Source organism: Eretmochelys imbricata, chromosome 1, assembly GCF_965152235.1.
Source record: "Eretmochelys imbricata isolate rEreImb1 chromosome 1, rEreImb1.hap1, whole genome shotgun sequence".
In the NCBI taxonomy this organism is placed as follows: domain Eukaryota; kingdom Metazoa; phylum Chordata; order Testudines; family Cheloniidae; genus Eretmochelys; species Eretmochelys imbricata.
The window spans coordinates 288,764,169-288,779,266 of record NC_135572.1 but is presented as its reverse complement, the minus strand read 5'-3'; the positions used below and the strand labels follow the sequence as shown (position 1 = coordinate 288,779,266).

General features: G+C 37.5%; 1 protein-coding gene across 2 annotated transcripts in view; it reads left to right on the top strand.

The window, feature by feature from the left end:
• NAV3 (neuron navigator 3) overlaps window positions 1-15,098 on the top strand; it is a 358,104-nt gene that overhangs the window by 128,625 nt on the left and 214,381 nt on the right. For both annotated transcript variants that reach the window (XM_077832689.1, XM_077832681.1), the window contains exons 4-5: window positions 6,067-6,139; window positions 12,767-12,950. In XM_077832689.1, coding sequence (XP_077688815.1) covers window positions 6,067-6,139; window positions 12,767-12,950 — 257 coding nt within the window. The remainder of the gene's footprint in view (window positions 1-6,066; window positions 6,140-12,766; window positions 12,951-15,098) is intronic.

The window sequence follows — 15,098 nt, the reverse complement described above, 5'->3', positions numbered from 1 at the left end:
TACCTTGCAGTTCAATTTAAACTTGGAAGTGGAGAAAGTATTGTCTGCCAACCAAAGGAGATGAAAGCTAGTCTTAGCAAAAACAATCATAATAAATAGACATATTCTATATGGTGAGTCACTGAAGAGTTTCAATCCCACAAATGAGCTATTCCCATAAATCTACTAACTGCTGGTATTAGGTATTCTCATTCATTTGTGGAGACGTGTCTGCTGTAGTTATTTATTTCTATAGAGCAGCGGTTCTCAAACTGTGGGTTGGGACCCCAAAGTGGGTCACGACCCCATTATAATGGGGTCACCAGGGCAGGCATTAGACTTGCTGGGGCCCAGGGCCAAAGCCCGAAACCACTGCTTTGGGCCAAACCCAAAGCTCGAGCCCCACTGCCTGGGTGACAGAGCTCAGATTTTGGCTTTAACCCCCCCTTTCCGGGGTGGTGGGGCTCGGGCAGGCTCAGGTTTTGGTCCCCACTCCTGGGGTTGTATAATCATTTTTGTTGTCAAGAAGGAGGTCATGGTGCAATGAAGTTTGAGATCTCTATATAGAGTACTAAAATGCCACAATGCTTCCCATAAAAAAAACAATTCATATCTACAGTGCTTTATTTGTTACAGCAGATTTTAATACATATCTTCTTTAGTATTATACATAATAATTAGGTGTATCGTATTTGTGGTATTACTGTGTATTTCTTAGAGATGGATGGGTCCTAACTACAAAAGATCTGTATCTGAATGATCAACCCCCTAAATTTTGGGTGGTATTTAGATGTGGGGACTTGGTTGGATCAAATATCCACAGTAAGCCTTGACATTTGGTATTTTTTAAAGACTACAAACAAAAATAAAAGCATGTATTTTTGATAAGCAATTTTTAAAAATATAAAGATAAAAGACCTGATTGTTAGAAGCAGCCTACCAGTTTGTGGGAACAACTTTGCAGGCTCCATTAAATGCAATATCATTTAGACCCTGCTATCTGATTGTGATCATAGAGCGGGTTGGTTTCTAAATTACAGACATTTTCCCTGAGTTTATGTGTGTCTGCAAAATTGGAGCCAGGTCTCAAAATCAGCCCCAAATATTGTTGAATTTAAGAAAGAAGAATTATATTATTACAGAAACTTTTGGTCACTCTGAAAATTAATTTCATTGTCAAGCATACAGACTCATTGGTAGCAATAGATTTTGGTATGGCTAGCTACGTGTGTGTGTTTGCATCTATCTAATATATGGGCAATGAAAGATTTATTGTGTGGTTATCTATTCATCCCTGGCTTTTAATAAGAGCTATGTTTTGTAAATGATGTGATAAAATCTGAAGTAATGATTGAAAATACTGTTTAGCATATAGACTACCTGAATGTGAAGATCGTATAATATGATGAGCCATTACTGTGGGATTCCGAAACCAAAATCTCTGTTTAAAAAACGGTTATGGTTGTGAAGTGACAAAAATGTATTATTTTTATAAAACGGGCTGAGCAACACTTTGGGAATTAGCAACAACAGTGCAAAGTTGCTCACCGGTAGCCTGATCCTGCACACATTTATATGTACACCTCTGTTGATAGAATTGGGCCCATGTTTGGTGTTCCTGTGGAAATCAGTATGCCTACCTGTAAACCTGGAGAACTTTGCTTTCCTGAACTGGTTCTGTTAGGGTTGCCAACCCTCCCGGTTTCGCCAGGAGTCTCCTGGAATCGGGCTCTATCTCCCGGAGGCTACTGAAGCCAAACCGGGAGATTTTAGGCTGCAAAATGTCTGGTGGCACAGCGGGGCTAAGGCAGGCTCCCTGCCTGCTGTGGCCACAAGCCATTTCTGGAAATGGCCGGCACATCCCTGCAGCCCCTGGCTGAGGGGCCCAGGAGGTCTCTGTGGACTGCCTTCACTCTGAGAACCGCGGCCAATGGGAGCTGTGGGGGCAGTGCCTGTGGGCAGAGGCAATGTGCAGAGCTGTTTGGCCCCTCAGCCCCTCCACCCAGGGGCCACAGGGACGTCTTGTCTGCCACTTCCGGGAGTGATGCGGAGCCAGGGCAGGCAGGGACCCTGCCTTAGCGCCACTGTGCTGCCGACTGGGAGCCACTTGAGCTAAGTGTCGCCAGGCCAGAGCCCTCACCTCCTCCTGCACCCCAACCCCCTGCCCCAGCCCAGAGCCGCCCCCTGCACCCAAACTCCCCCCCAGAACCTGCACCCCTCACTCCCTCCTGCACCGCAACCTACTGCCCCAATCTGAGCCCCCTTCAGCACCCAAACTCCCTCCCAGAGCTTGAACCCCTTCCTGCATCCCAACCACCTGCCCCAGGCTGAACTCGGAGCTCCTTCCCACATTCCGAACCCCTTGGCTCCAGCCCAGAGCCCGCACCCTCTCCCACACCCCAGCTCCCTGCCCTAGCCAGGTGAAAGTGAGTGAGGGTGGGAGAGAGTGAGGGATGGAAAGAACGGGGGAGGGGGGTGGAGTGAGTGGGGCAGGGCCTCAGAGAATGGGTGGGGCAGGACGGGGCCTTGGGGCGGGGTAGGGGGTGGGGAAAAGGGTGTTTGGGTTTGTGTGATTAGACAGTTGGGAACCCTAGGTTCTGTTCAGCTAGACTGCTCAATAACTTTAATTATATTTGTTCTGCTAATGAGGAACATCATCCTTCTTAACAGTTAGGGTTAAAGTATTTTCTGAAAAGGAAACAGGGCACAAAAAGTTTGTAGATCAGGTGTCTGTGGTGTCTGTGTCAGATCTACATGACATGTATCCTGTTTGTCACAATGCAAAGAGTGCACTCCCTGAGGCATAAGCAGATAGAGTGCTACTTTCCACTCTTGGTGTGAAGTAAAGCTGTGTCCCAGCCTATTTTAACCATGTCACCCGCTACTTAAATAAACATGGTGTTCAGAGATCCATACCACTCTTGATTGAAACAGCATTGAGGAGTGGAAGTTGGTTGAGGTCTCTTAGAACTTTTGTAATTGCAAAATTATTCTCATCTGTTTGTACATTTGAATAAAAAGTGTTTGGGGCTGTTGGGGTGTCAGTTCAAAGAATAATTGTGGTTAGCCAAGGCAAGAAGAAGGCAATTAAAGTAATGTTTATGGATATACTGAAAGGTTAAAAATGGAATACTTTAAAACAAACTTTTCTAGATTGGAAGAGAAAGGAAGTGAGGACTCCAAGAATGTATTAACCAGTGGCTTACTCAATCTTCTAACCATTCTCTAAACTTGTATTAAAATGCAATTACTGTCAGAAAACTGACTGTAAAAATTACATTTAAGGGCTTCTGATTTATTCTTCATCAATGACTCCCCCGTATCAAACTTGCTCAATTTGCAAGTCAAAACAATAATTGACTATAAGACTTACCCTGAAATGACAGCCTATTGTCTGAAAGCCAGGCTGTGTTCTTATTGCTTCATATGCTATCACCTACACTAATGGTTCTGGAATTGTAGTTTACAGTTCTGTTGAGGACTCAGAAGCAAAATGGAATTTACATTTTACTTCTTTAGCTGTACAGTAAGTTTAACAGATGTGGCATGCAAGACACAGGCTGTAGGGAGTAGACATATGAAGTAATTAGGTGATATTTTTATAGTTTCTTTTTTGACCATAATCACACTTTTAAAAACTACCATTAGGGCTATTATATTTATGAAATACGCTTAGTCTCCCAACTATATATACACACCACATAAAAATAACTAAGACACATTAAGTAACAGAGGCTGCAAATGTTCCCAATAAATTAGTTCAGATTTTTATAGCCACAGTCTCCTGATTCCACTATAAAGGGCATACGATTGCTATGAAATATGTCTCGGTAACATCATAAAGTGTGTCAAGAAACCTTGATTTAATTTTTTGTAGGTAGGTGTTGCTGAATATTCAATCTCAGTCCTTTTTTTTTTTTTTTTTTCCAATTTAATCTCCAGGATTTTCTATTTGGGTAAAATTTGCCTTCTTTCAAGTAGTTCAGTGTTTGCGCTGAAAGTTGAAAGACGAACTCAACTTTTTTATCATTCATCTCTAGGCAGATCTTGATTTGTGTTAAATTCCCTGATAAAGCAGAATTTCCCATCAAGCTATTTTTGCATAAGGAATGCAAATTATATTGTTTAAGGGCCTCTTCCTGCACAAAAGTTATGCCCGGGGTAAAGATACTCACGTTCAATTGTTTTCAGGATTGGGCCCTAAATTACCCAGTTTGTTTTTGCTTTCTATGATGCCAAATGATCCCAAGTAAATTCCATTAACATCTTAGAAAATGGCAGAAATAATGGCCATATTCTGATTTTACAGTGGTGTAAACAAAGAGTAATTCCATTGACTTCATTGTAGTTACACCAGATCTAGTGTAAATATATTTATTTTAAAAAGTGTTAGCTAGCATATTATTTATATTTATTTGCAGAAAAAAGGGGACGAGGAAAGAGATTATTCATCACTCCCTATATACCCTAGTAGCTCCTGAAAACTGTTTGATCAATCCGTAAGGAACTTACGTTATCAATCTTTGTTTTCTGCAGCCTTAGCTTAGTGTAATTTGTTTTGCATGAAGCATTTTTCGCACATGCTCTCACCTTTAAAAACGTTGCCCATGTGTTAAAAGAGACTCTCTGTGTAGGTTTTAGAGAATATTTCTTCAATGTGCACTTCTTGAAAGTAAACAGAAAGTTTCTGTTCATTTTATAAAATATTATTTTCAAATAGTAGAAGGAGAGCTGCAGTCATAGGAGATATGCAGAATAATTGAAGGGCTTCCTCCTTATTTATTTGCACTGCTATTCAGGTGAAAAGTGTTGTTCCAGCCTGGGAAAAAAAGATAACCTCCAGGCTAAGCACCTTTTAATCAGCTAATAATTTATCCCCCGTATGCTTTGTGGATAGAAAAGTGCCAATAAATCTTATTGTAAAATGTGTGAATGTGCAAATGATGCCTGTTCAAAGAAAACAAAATTCATTGCATTTACCAGTTTACCTACAGGTTTGTATATTAAGACGAGGGTGAATCATTTTTTAATATGCTTTACAATTAGATGATGTGAACAATAGATATTTTAAATAGGTTAAACCTTTTCTTTTATCTATGCAGTCTTCATCAGCTTTTTTAGTTGAAAACTTAAAGTAAAGCCAATCTGCAGAAGACACTGGCAACATGTCATTTTGCCCATTTTTGATAGAAATTTAACTAGACACATCAAATCTTTGCGTGCCAAGTTATTAACTTAAAATGTGTTGTTTAATGTTTCAAGATTTATGAAATATAAAACAAACAAACAAACAAAATACAGGACCACAACAACCAAGGATGGTGACTCACAGAAACACTGTTTGGAACTTTCCATTTTCCTAACCTATTAAGAAAAAGTCATTACATTTATTCTGGGATTACTCATTTTACAGGCAGAATTGTCATCCTTATATTGCTCTTGCTCTATGCTTCTTTTCCTGTCATCTACAGCTGTGCTTGGTATCTGTGCAATGTGCTGGACCAACCATGGCAGTCACCATCCTGATGACCTTTACTGAGGAAGTATATTTTAGAGAAACTTTAACATAAAATATACTAATAGATGAGTTTTTAAAAAAATATTAAGAAAAACCAAACGAGGACTCATTGCTGTGACATCATCATTTTCTCAAAATTACACTTCATCCCAGACAAATACCTTCTTTGGCACACTTGTTGAATGTTTTTGCTCACATTCTTTCATTAAGGCAGTCTCCCACATCTCCAGACACACGTGTAGTGTTTAATCCTCTATGGATGCTTTCATTGCTGCTTATTTGTAGTGTACAAAATCCAGTTTTATGTTAAGTAGGTGGGTTGCTGATCTGTCAGCATGCCATTCTGGATCGGGCCTTTATGAATTGTTTTTAAGCACCAAAGTGGACAATGAAAGCTTTATAGCAATGCTCCAATTAGCGGTAATCATTCTTGTTAAACTCTGGAAAAGAGCTGTAGTATGTGATGAATGTAAAGTATTCATTCCCTTTTTCTCCCCTCTCTGCATTCTCACTCTATTACATTTTGTAAAATAGCCTTAAATTGCTTGTTATTTCTGTTCATATTGCAGATTGAGAATGTTGATGTCTGCCTTAGCTTTCTGGCAGCCAGAGGAGTAAATGTTCAAGGTCTTTCTGCTGAAGGTAAGAAAAATACATCATCAACACAGATAATGGAATTCCTTTCTGAAAACTAATTTTCTTAATACAGATTACTTGCAACTAAACACCATTCTGAAGCTGCATTGAATTGCATTGAAATACACACACACACACATATGCATATAGAGACAGGGGGAGAGACAGACATGGTTTAAACTTCCTTTCCAGTTTAATTAAAAATTAAATCAGAAAATTCAATATGTATATGAAAATTGGGGCAATAATTTAAATGAGTAATTTACTTTTCTGTATTTTGGTTCCTTTTCCTTTCCCCCCAATGATTTATAGCTACAGGGATTTCCAGATGTACATTTTTATATATTCATACATAAAGTATATTGGATTGGATCCTACAAATATGCAAGCAAGTGCCTTTGCCCATGTAATTAGTCCCAGTGAAGATGACTCACTTGAGTAAAGATATTCATATGAACAAACATTTTTAAGAGCAGGCCCAAATCTAGTAAATATTTGTGTGTGTGGTATGTATAAAATGGAACAGTGATGGGACCATTAGGAAGAGATGCTAATTCTATACATATTAATATCTAGTAGTATCCATTTTTATTGTATTATAACCCTCAACGTACAGTCTGATGTACTACTATTTATGTATGTTTATCTTTAACATGTTAAGTTAAGCCTAGTCGTCCAACTTTTAGCTTCATTAATGTGCTATGCTTGCATTCTAAATACAAATGATACTAAAACGGAATTAGTATGATGAATAAAGGTTTAACCGTGAAAGGGGTTGAGCACTCTTGCAAGGTGCTGAGTACCCTGAATGCCCTTTGACTTCAGTGAACGGTGAGGGTGATCCGTACTTTGCAAGATTTGCTAATTGTTCAGTTTTGCTTTAGCACAATTTACTGAAAGATAGAAGGCTGAGTACTCCTTTATCAGAGCTGGCAAATGCAATAGTGTTTCTTTCTAAAAGGTAGCCAGCAAGAAATCTTTGAATGAGATCTTTTGTTCCATATTAAAATTAACCGAGACTTCTTATTTCTCACTATCGCCATCTCAATAGGATCTTAGTAGAACAGTAACATTGCTATGTAAGTGTGCACAAAAGTACAGCATATGGTGTCTTTGTCACATTATTACTCAGTTGTCTGATTAGGGGAAGTTACTGCCTTAATTCAGAGTATTACCTATTTTGTGAAGATATCATCTATTCTCTATTATATCTTTCCATCTGTTAACAAGAATACTTAGCATTTATATAATGCCTTTCATCTGAGGCTCTCAAAGTACTTTACAAATTGAATTTATTGTGAAGTATAATTTGGATAGGAAATCCATGGTGTTTTACACTATCAAATGAGAGAAAAAACAATCATTTATTTAAAGGCTAGTATATCATATCTACACCATGCTGTAGCATGTTTTAGATGAAAACCCCTTCTTAATTCTACTCTTTGTTTAATAACAATGATCAATACACACTGAAATTCACTCCTGCATCTATACCTTCTGCTTTGTTTGGATAACACACTGTCGGTACTTATAGCCTATTAAAAGTACAATGTTAAAAACAGAAATATTTTTTAAAGACTTTATCAGTCTTTGAAACCTAATTCTTCTTAAAATGGTGAGTACACATCTCAGTCTTCTTTTTTTTTGAAATTCGTATTTTAATGCAATTATGTCTGTTTTTTAAATATTACAAAAATACATTTTATTGATGAAATAGTCTCACTGTTTGCAGCAGACAGATGGCTTACCTAGCTATTTTAAAGAAAGAAGGGTTTGATCCAGTATTTCCAAGACTGTTATTTAAGCCAGTGGGAGTTTTCAGTGCTCAAGTAGCGCAGGAGCAGGGTGTCAGTATACAGAGGTTCTGGGTGAAATTCTGGCCCCATTAAGTCAATGGCAAAACTCCCACTGATGTCAGTAACAACAGGATTTCACTCTCTATTAGAGTAGGAAACACATTACAAATATTGCATTATCATCTAGAGTTCTATAACCACTGCATTTTGATTATTTATTTGGCTATCCTATATAGGACATTCCCTGTGGCTGTCATAAGCCAATAATTTATATCCTATATTATAAAACTGTGATGCTGAATTAAATGCTCTAATGAGAGACTGTCCACTGGGATCACTGAAGGATTCATTTAAAGAAAAATTATGCTAACTGAATCTAGCAATACTTGAAAGGCAAAGTCACGGATATACCCTTCTCTTTGATTACATAATGCACTGGCATTTTTGTCCTGCTTAAGTCAGTATACAGCAAAATGGAGAAGCTCTAAAATGACATATACTGTATTGTCATTATGTCTTCATTTCTGTAGATTTTTGGTAACATTGTCCCTCTTTCTTTATTTTCAGTGCTGTTGTGTCCTTATTAGTTTTTGGTGTTTCACTATAAAATATTTATTTTGTATTAGAAAACATCTAAATTCTCTCCTGGCAATTTTGTGTTCTGTTGAAACCATAAATAATAATGATGATAAAAAAAAATAAGGCACAAAGTTCCTTCCAAAGAAAGCTGATGACACGAACTTTGAGTATAAAAGTAAGGTTACAAATCCTTGGGCAATATTGTGCTCGCAGTCACACTAGTGTAAAGTTGGAGTGAATCCTTTGAGACTATTGAGTTCAGTGAATTTACTCCAGATTTACCAGAGCAGAAGGTTGACTCCCTTAAGTTTATTTCTTCAGCACGAACTAAATGTAGTCCCACCGTTCCTCTTTAGGAGAGGTAATTAAGGAAAAGAGAAATGTAATTCATCCATTTTTCCTTAATAAATGCAACTTGAACTTTTAAGAGACTCTTGCACTCGTTTGTCAGAATATTTATGTTTAAAGCTGGTTATCTGGATTTTATAAACTAGTAAGTCTGTTTCTTGTAATAGGCTTTGGTGAATGGTGGGTTATTCATCAGCGCATGTTGCAAACAGTCACAGGAGCAGTAAAACCTAATATCTAAGAAAGGGTTTCACAGCCAGCTGCCACCTGATCTGACACTTGAAAAAGGAGATACTGAACAGAACTAATTTTCAAAACTGTATTGTACAATCACCACTGGAGAACCCAAAGGATAATAAAGAATAAAACAGTAGCAGCAAAAGGTAATTTTTTTTTTCAAGTGTGAATATATACGTTATCTAAAAAATGCTTTTGGGTCCTTCAGTGGTCGGAGAATCTTAGCAACTTCTTAGCAACTTCTGAAAGTATGGTAATAAAAATAATTGTTTTCTCTCTCTGAGTTTTTTCCAGAACCCATGCATTATAAAGTACGCAGCTAGCCACACATATTTTCGGGCACCCTGTTTTTAGCAGTTCATTATTTTTTAACTTTCACTTTCTATTGGGAAAAAAATTAACTATGATGCTGCCAGCAATTTTACTTATAAAGTTATTTAATCTGATTATCTAAGGGGGAGACAAGATGATCACATCATTATTCAGTATTGCATCAGGTGTAATCTGAAAATAAGTTGGCAACTGTCAGGGAGAATTTATTAGGAGGGGAGGACTGGGGACTATGATTAATCATTTTCTGTTAAAGGAAATGGTTTTGCAAAAAAATATTTCTGGAAATGATAAGAAATAATTAGTCATATTACTCATGGCCTAGTAGCTCATTTTGACATACAGATTCTTCCTTTCTACAGAAACTTGTGAAAAGCTGTTGGTCTCATCAAACTGATAAAAGATAAAGTTCAAAACTGATCATATCCTGCTTTAGAAGTAAATGTAAATATGGTTTAAGATGGAAGTGGTAGATGAGTGGGTGTGTTTAGCTTAAAAACAGATAGAGTTTGATCTTTCAAAGAGAAGATTCTTCTTTTATTAATCATTTCAAGTCACAAAAATTAGTCTGTTGCTATAAAATGACCAATAAACAAACCAATATCAAGCACAGAAAATAATTTTAAATAAGAATTATGCTTTAAATGTCATCAGTGAGGTTGTCTTTTGGAAGAATGTTCTTAAAAAACGTTGTTTCACTCTTGTTTTCTTAATGGCGCACACTTACCTGAACAATGAGCCCAGTCTGACTTCAAAAGTCATGGCTTCCTAAAAGAACATAACATGTAGGAAGTGTTCTGTACAGCTCTGGTGGTTCCATGGGAAGTTGAAGATCTTATCGCAATTTTCATAGTGTTCTGTTCAAATTTTCCTCTCATTAAAATAGGCTCTAATGTACATGGCGGTGTTTGCTATTGTTTAATGGAACAAATGTAAGTTGGCTGCTATGTTTTGCCAACACATTCATGTATGTGCTAGTAGCTGAATTATTCCTTCTTAAAGAGAAAAAAAATAGTTTGCTAAGGATATGACTGTGAAAATGCTTATATAAATTCTGTTCTAAAAAATTCATTAAAAAGTGCTATAAAGCTCCTGCACTTTAATACATCTATATTTGCAGGAATAATAGAAATCTAGCCTGAGATACTCTTTTGCAAGATAAGGTATTGAACAATTTAGATTAGGCATTGTTAAAATTTGTAGGTTTGATGAAAACCTTTCATAAGAAGTGAAGCACCAAAGTAAATTGACTGTGAGGTTTTGAGCAGACCCACGTGCTCCAGATAATTTCTTTAAATAATGCTTTTTTCCCCTGAGGCTACTTTCTTGACACTGGGATCATTTATAACATGGGAATAACATTGTTTACTCAGTACTTAATCTCAGTCAAGAAACAACAAAAGTAGAGAGTGAGGAATGTGAGACAGGAGGAAGCTACCGGGGATCATCTTAGTTATGTTGGTGGCAGTGTAGACAGAGGAATATTTGAACCGTTAAAAAAAAAGAAATGGTTCTTCAGTCTTTTTCATTCAATATTAGAATGTGAAATGAAAAGCTAAAAATAATATAAAAGAAACATTAGAAAAGCTTCTGAGAAATCCTAAGCACCTGGTTCTGCTATGAAAAAGCTGGCTCATATATGGTAATCTGCAGTTCCAAGTCTTCTGTTTTTAATTTGTGAGAGGATTCTCTAAAGCTATTTGATAGAGGTCGGTATATAGAAATCTGCAGGTAATCTGCCTTCATGCTGTGTGCAGTAGGATTGGCATACCAGTCCAACACATGTATGATCACCTGGAATTTTACTGGAGCACAAACAGAGAGAGGAACTAGAATCTCCAAAACGTCCTTGCAAGACGATTTAGTTTCTCAGTACTGTCGGTTCCTACTTATCTGCTCTTGACTTTGCTCCACTTTCTACTTCCTTTGTGCTGGCAGTGCCAGTCTGGAATGTCCGCTCATCTGCTTCTCCCACAGCCTTCTTCACCTGTTCTCCGTGCTGATTCCTAGGCAGGGACAGTGTCTCTGAAGTGACCTAGAAGGCCACTACCTTTCCTCCATCAGATCTTTCCACAATACATTATACATCCACAGTGCATACTAGAATTTGGTCAACTAACAATGGGAAGATGGGGTGGGGGACAACCAAATAGAGCGGATATGTATTTATATAACCCCCCTCAAAATATATATAGATGTAAAAGGTGTGTATATGTATTGCTAGGTTCTCTGTCACCCACCATTTGAATATTCCTTCTCCTTTTAGGTGGTAGGTTCTTCAGAGTTGAGACAATGTCTTCCTGTATGTGGACAATCTGTAGCACATAACCAAAATATAAATAATAATAAAGCACATACAATATACTGTATTTCCTGGTAGAAATGAAAAAAAAAAGGCCAGACATTAGGAGCAATTACAGTAGAGGTGTAAAATTAAATTCTGAATTTGAAGGAAAGAGGATTGCAACCACCTTTGTGTGAGGATTATTAATTGCAGTTTTGATGCAGTATGTCTTGGGGTTTACTGTTTTGTCCAATTCACATTCTCTAGAGGTATGGACAATGGCTGGAAAATGGAGATATGGGGCTAAATCCTCTCAAACGCTTGATCTCTCCAGTCGGACAGCATAGCCAGCTCAGATACAGTCATTCCTGCAGATTTTGCACAGAGGGTCTATCAGAGTGCTGTGCCTGTGATGACCCCAAATTGATTAGTAACTGGCTAGTTTTCAAATGTCTCTCAACTACTTTGGCCTTTATTCTGTGAGATTTTTTTCTTTAAAGATATTTTAACTACCTTTTAATCAAACCTGTTTGCATATAACCACAAGTAGAATTGTTTTATTTTAAACGTTGGACTGGGAGAATTTTGATTAAGAAATATAAATAACTTCTTTAGCAACTGTACTCCTGTCCCCTATACCTCTCACAAGTCTTTGTACTGATTTTAGGCAGAGGGAATATATTGATTTCACGTTCATTGCAGATCACTTGAGCTCTTGAGGGCTGTATTGCATTAGGAATTCTACCTGTGTTTGTGTTCATATCGGTTCATGTCTAATCATGGCAGCATTATAAAGACAGATGGGTAGTACAGTGTTAAGAACAATCTGCTACCATGCCTGCAGTTCTCCAGTAATGGAGATGCTGCATAAGAAGTAATGACTGATAATTAAGCAGTAACTGCAATAACAATGCAATTAAGCAATAGTGATACCTAATATGATGCTTGAATACACATACACACGTATATCTATAGGTGTATATAGACACACACAAATATACACACCTACACATACAAAAGTGAGAGTCTAACCCTGGTGTTTTCACTTCTTTTTTATAGAAATAAGGAATGGAAATTTGAAAGCCATTTTAGGACTGTTTTTCAGTTTGTCTCGGTACAAACAGCAGCAGTACCATCAGCAACAATACTACCAGTCTTTGGCAGAGTTACAACAGCACGTCTCTCATTCTTCCCCTCCCGCTGAAATCAGCCAATCCAAAACACAGCAAGATATGCAGTCCAGGTAGGTCTAAGTATTCTTCTCCGCTAACAGGGCCTTTTTATTTGTTTGTTTACAAAAAGGCCTCAAGCTCTCTCTGTTTGGACAGAAATTTGTAGAGGGTCAAGACCAGAAAAAGCTGGTCACTAACTATTTAAAAGCCTTTAGCATTTTACGTAGCCATTACTTTGCTATGCATAAGGGCACCATAGATATTTTATGTGCCGAGGTGGTATAGTAGTTGTGTTCCTTTGGAGCAGAGTTGGATGAACAGTGAATATTTATCACCATATTTGGTTGAATTTTTTCATGTTTTTTTACTGTGTTCGTGCACTTTTGTGTTTGCTGTGCAAATGTTCTGGAAGATGACTTTACTGGCCTGGATGTTATAGGGAACAGCACATTATACATGAATATTAGAAAATAGAAAGCAAATTATGAATTTGTTCACAGGAGTATCTCACTTAATTCTTAGAGCTAAACTCATCCACTTGGGGAAAAGAAACAATACTGAGTCATATGTGTGCCGAATCAAAATCAGCTAACACACCTCATATGTAGTATATTGACCATTTGCAATGAATTTCACATGCCTACTCTCCACAGCGAGAGTCATTTGCCTAACTATGCAGTGAATAATTTCAAATAATGAATAAACGAGAAAAATATTAAGCTATTGGAAAACCATTCACAATAAACAAACAATCTCCCCTATGCTATATTTTCTGTGAATTATTTACGCAGTCTACGTGAGTAGTTTAAAAGAAAAAATAGTGTAAAGGGTCAGCTGGCTTTTCTCAGTGTTTTGTCTTAAGGGTTTGGTTTAAGTGTTAGGTATCGAAAGCCATTGAATTCACAGTGATGGAGGTTTTAGCTGTTGCATTCCATTGGTTTCACAGTGTAGCTGAAAAACATCTTATGAAAGGGTTGTTATATATTGACCGTGACATGGGAACTATTTTTTAAACACAAATATCTCCTTCATTTGAAAACACATTAACATTGTTGACTTTACTGGAAAAAGCAAAAGATAGTACAGACAACACATATATAAACTCATTTGAACGGCAGCCTTTAGACCAGAGCGTTAATCTTGTAAATGTTCAGTTTTGTTTTGTTTCATCCATTTGTTTGTTTGTTTAAATGACAGCTGCTTACTATGTGAACAGCCGCGTGTGGAAAAATGTGATATGTCTCACTCAATACTAGATTGTAGAAGTATTAGAATGCACTAAAAATGTTTTGGTACTTGTATTCATTCACATGTACAAATTCTTAAACTGTTTTGTTCCCCCTACATTAATGTTTAGGACAAATGTGTTTCCTCCTCTGCTGAGAAATTGTCTACCAGATTTCAGTTCAGTGGAAATTTTTGCCTTGAAGTTATGAATGCAGTAAAAAGTTTGCAGTGGAAGTGCTGGTTGGGGCATTTTAACTGTCTTATCTCATTTGAAAGGCTAAGAAAATTCAGAAATAGTAGTGTTTAGATTTGCCTTGGATATCAATTTCAAAAGCACTGATCTTTTTTCCTTTCCACTGAAAATTAAACTATATGCAGATTTTTTTCTTATAGAGCTCTAATTTAAACACTGATCCTGCAAGATGCTCAACTCCCATGGAAATCACCTGATAGTTGAGGGTGTGCAACACCTCACAGGAGGCAGTCAATATCTTGTAATATTGGGCCCTGTGTACCTTTGCTTTTCACAAAATAAAGACTTTCCTTTTTTCAGTTTTGCCTTTCCTCTTGTGCTGGAAGTGACTTTGAATGAGGCTCCCCATGTACTCGGTGTTCAGCACTCTGACAAATAGTAAATAAGCCCTTGCTGCTGATACACTTTACACCTAGTATAATAAAAGAAGTGGAAAGTTTATTATAAAGCAAGTTGTTAGGGATAGGCAGCAGTACGTCCATATTCCTTCCTCCGCTTCACCACCACTTTACATGCAGCCTGTACATATGTGTAACAGGGTCCATGACCTGCCTCTCTTCCTGGGGCCCGCTTGCTGCCCCCAGTAAGTCTCAGAGAGGCTTCAGGGTTGTGCAACACCCATGTCTTTATTTACCTATAGTTATCCCACCACCAGTGTTTATCTATTTACAAGCTTTACAGGATTATTCAACCTCTTTTACAGGCAGAGTCAGCCATCAGCAAGGAGGCCTCCAGTTCC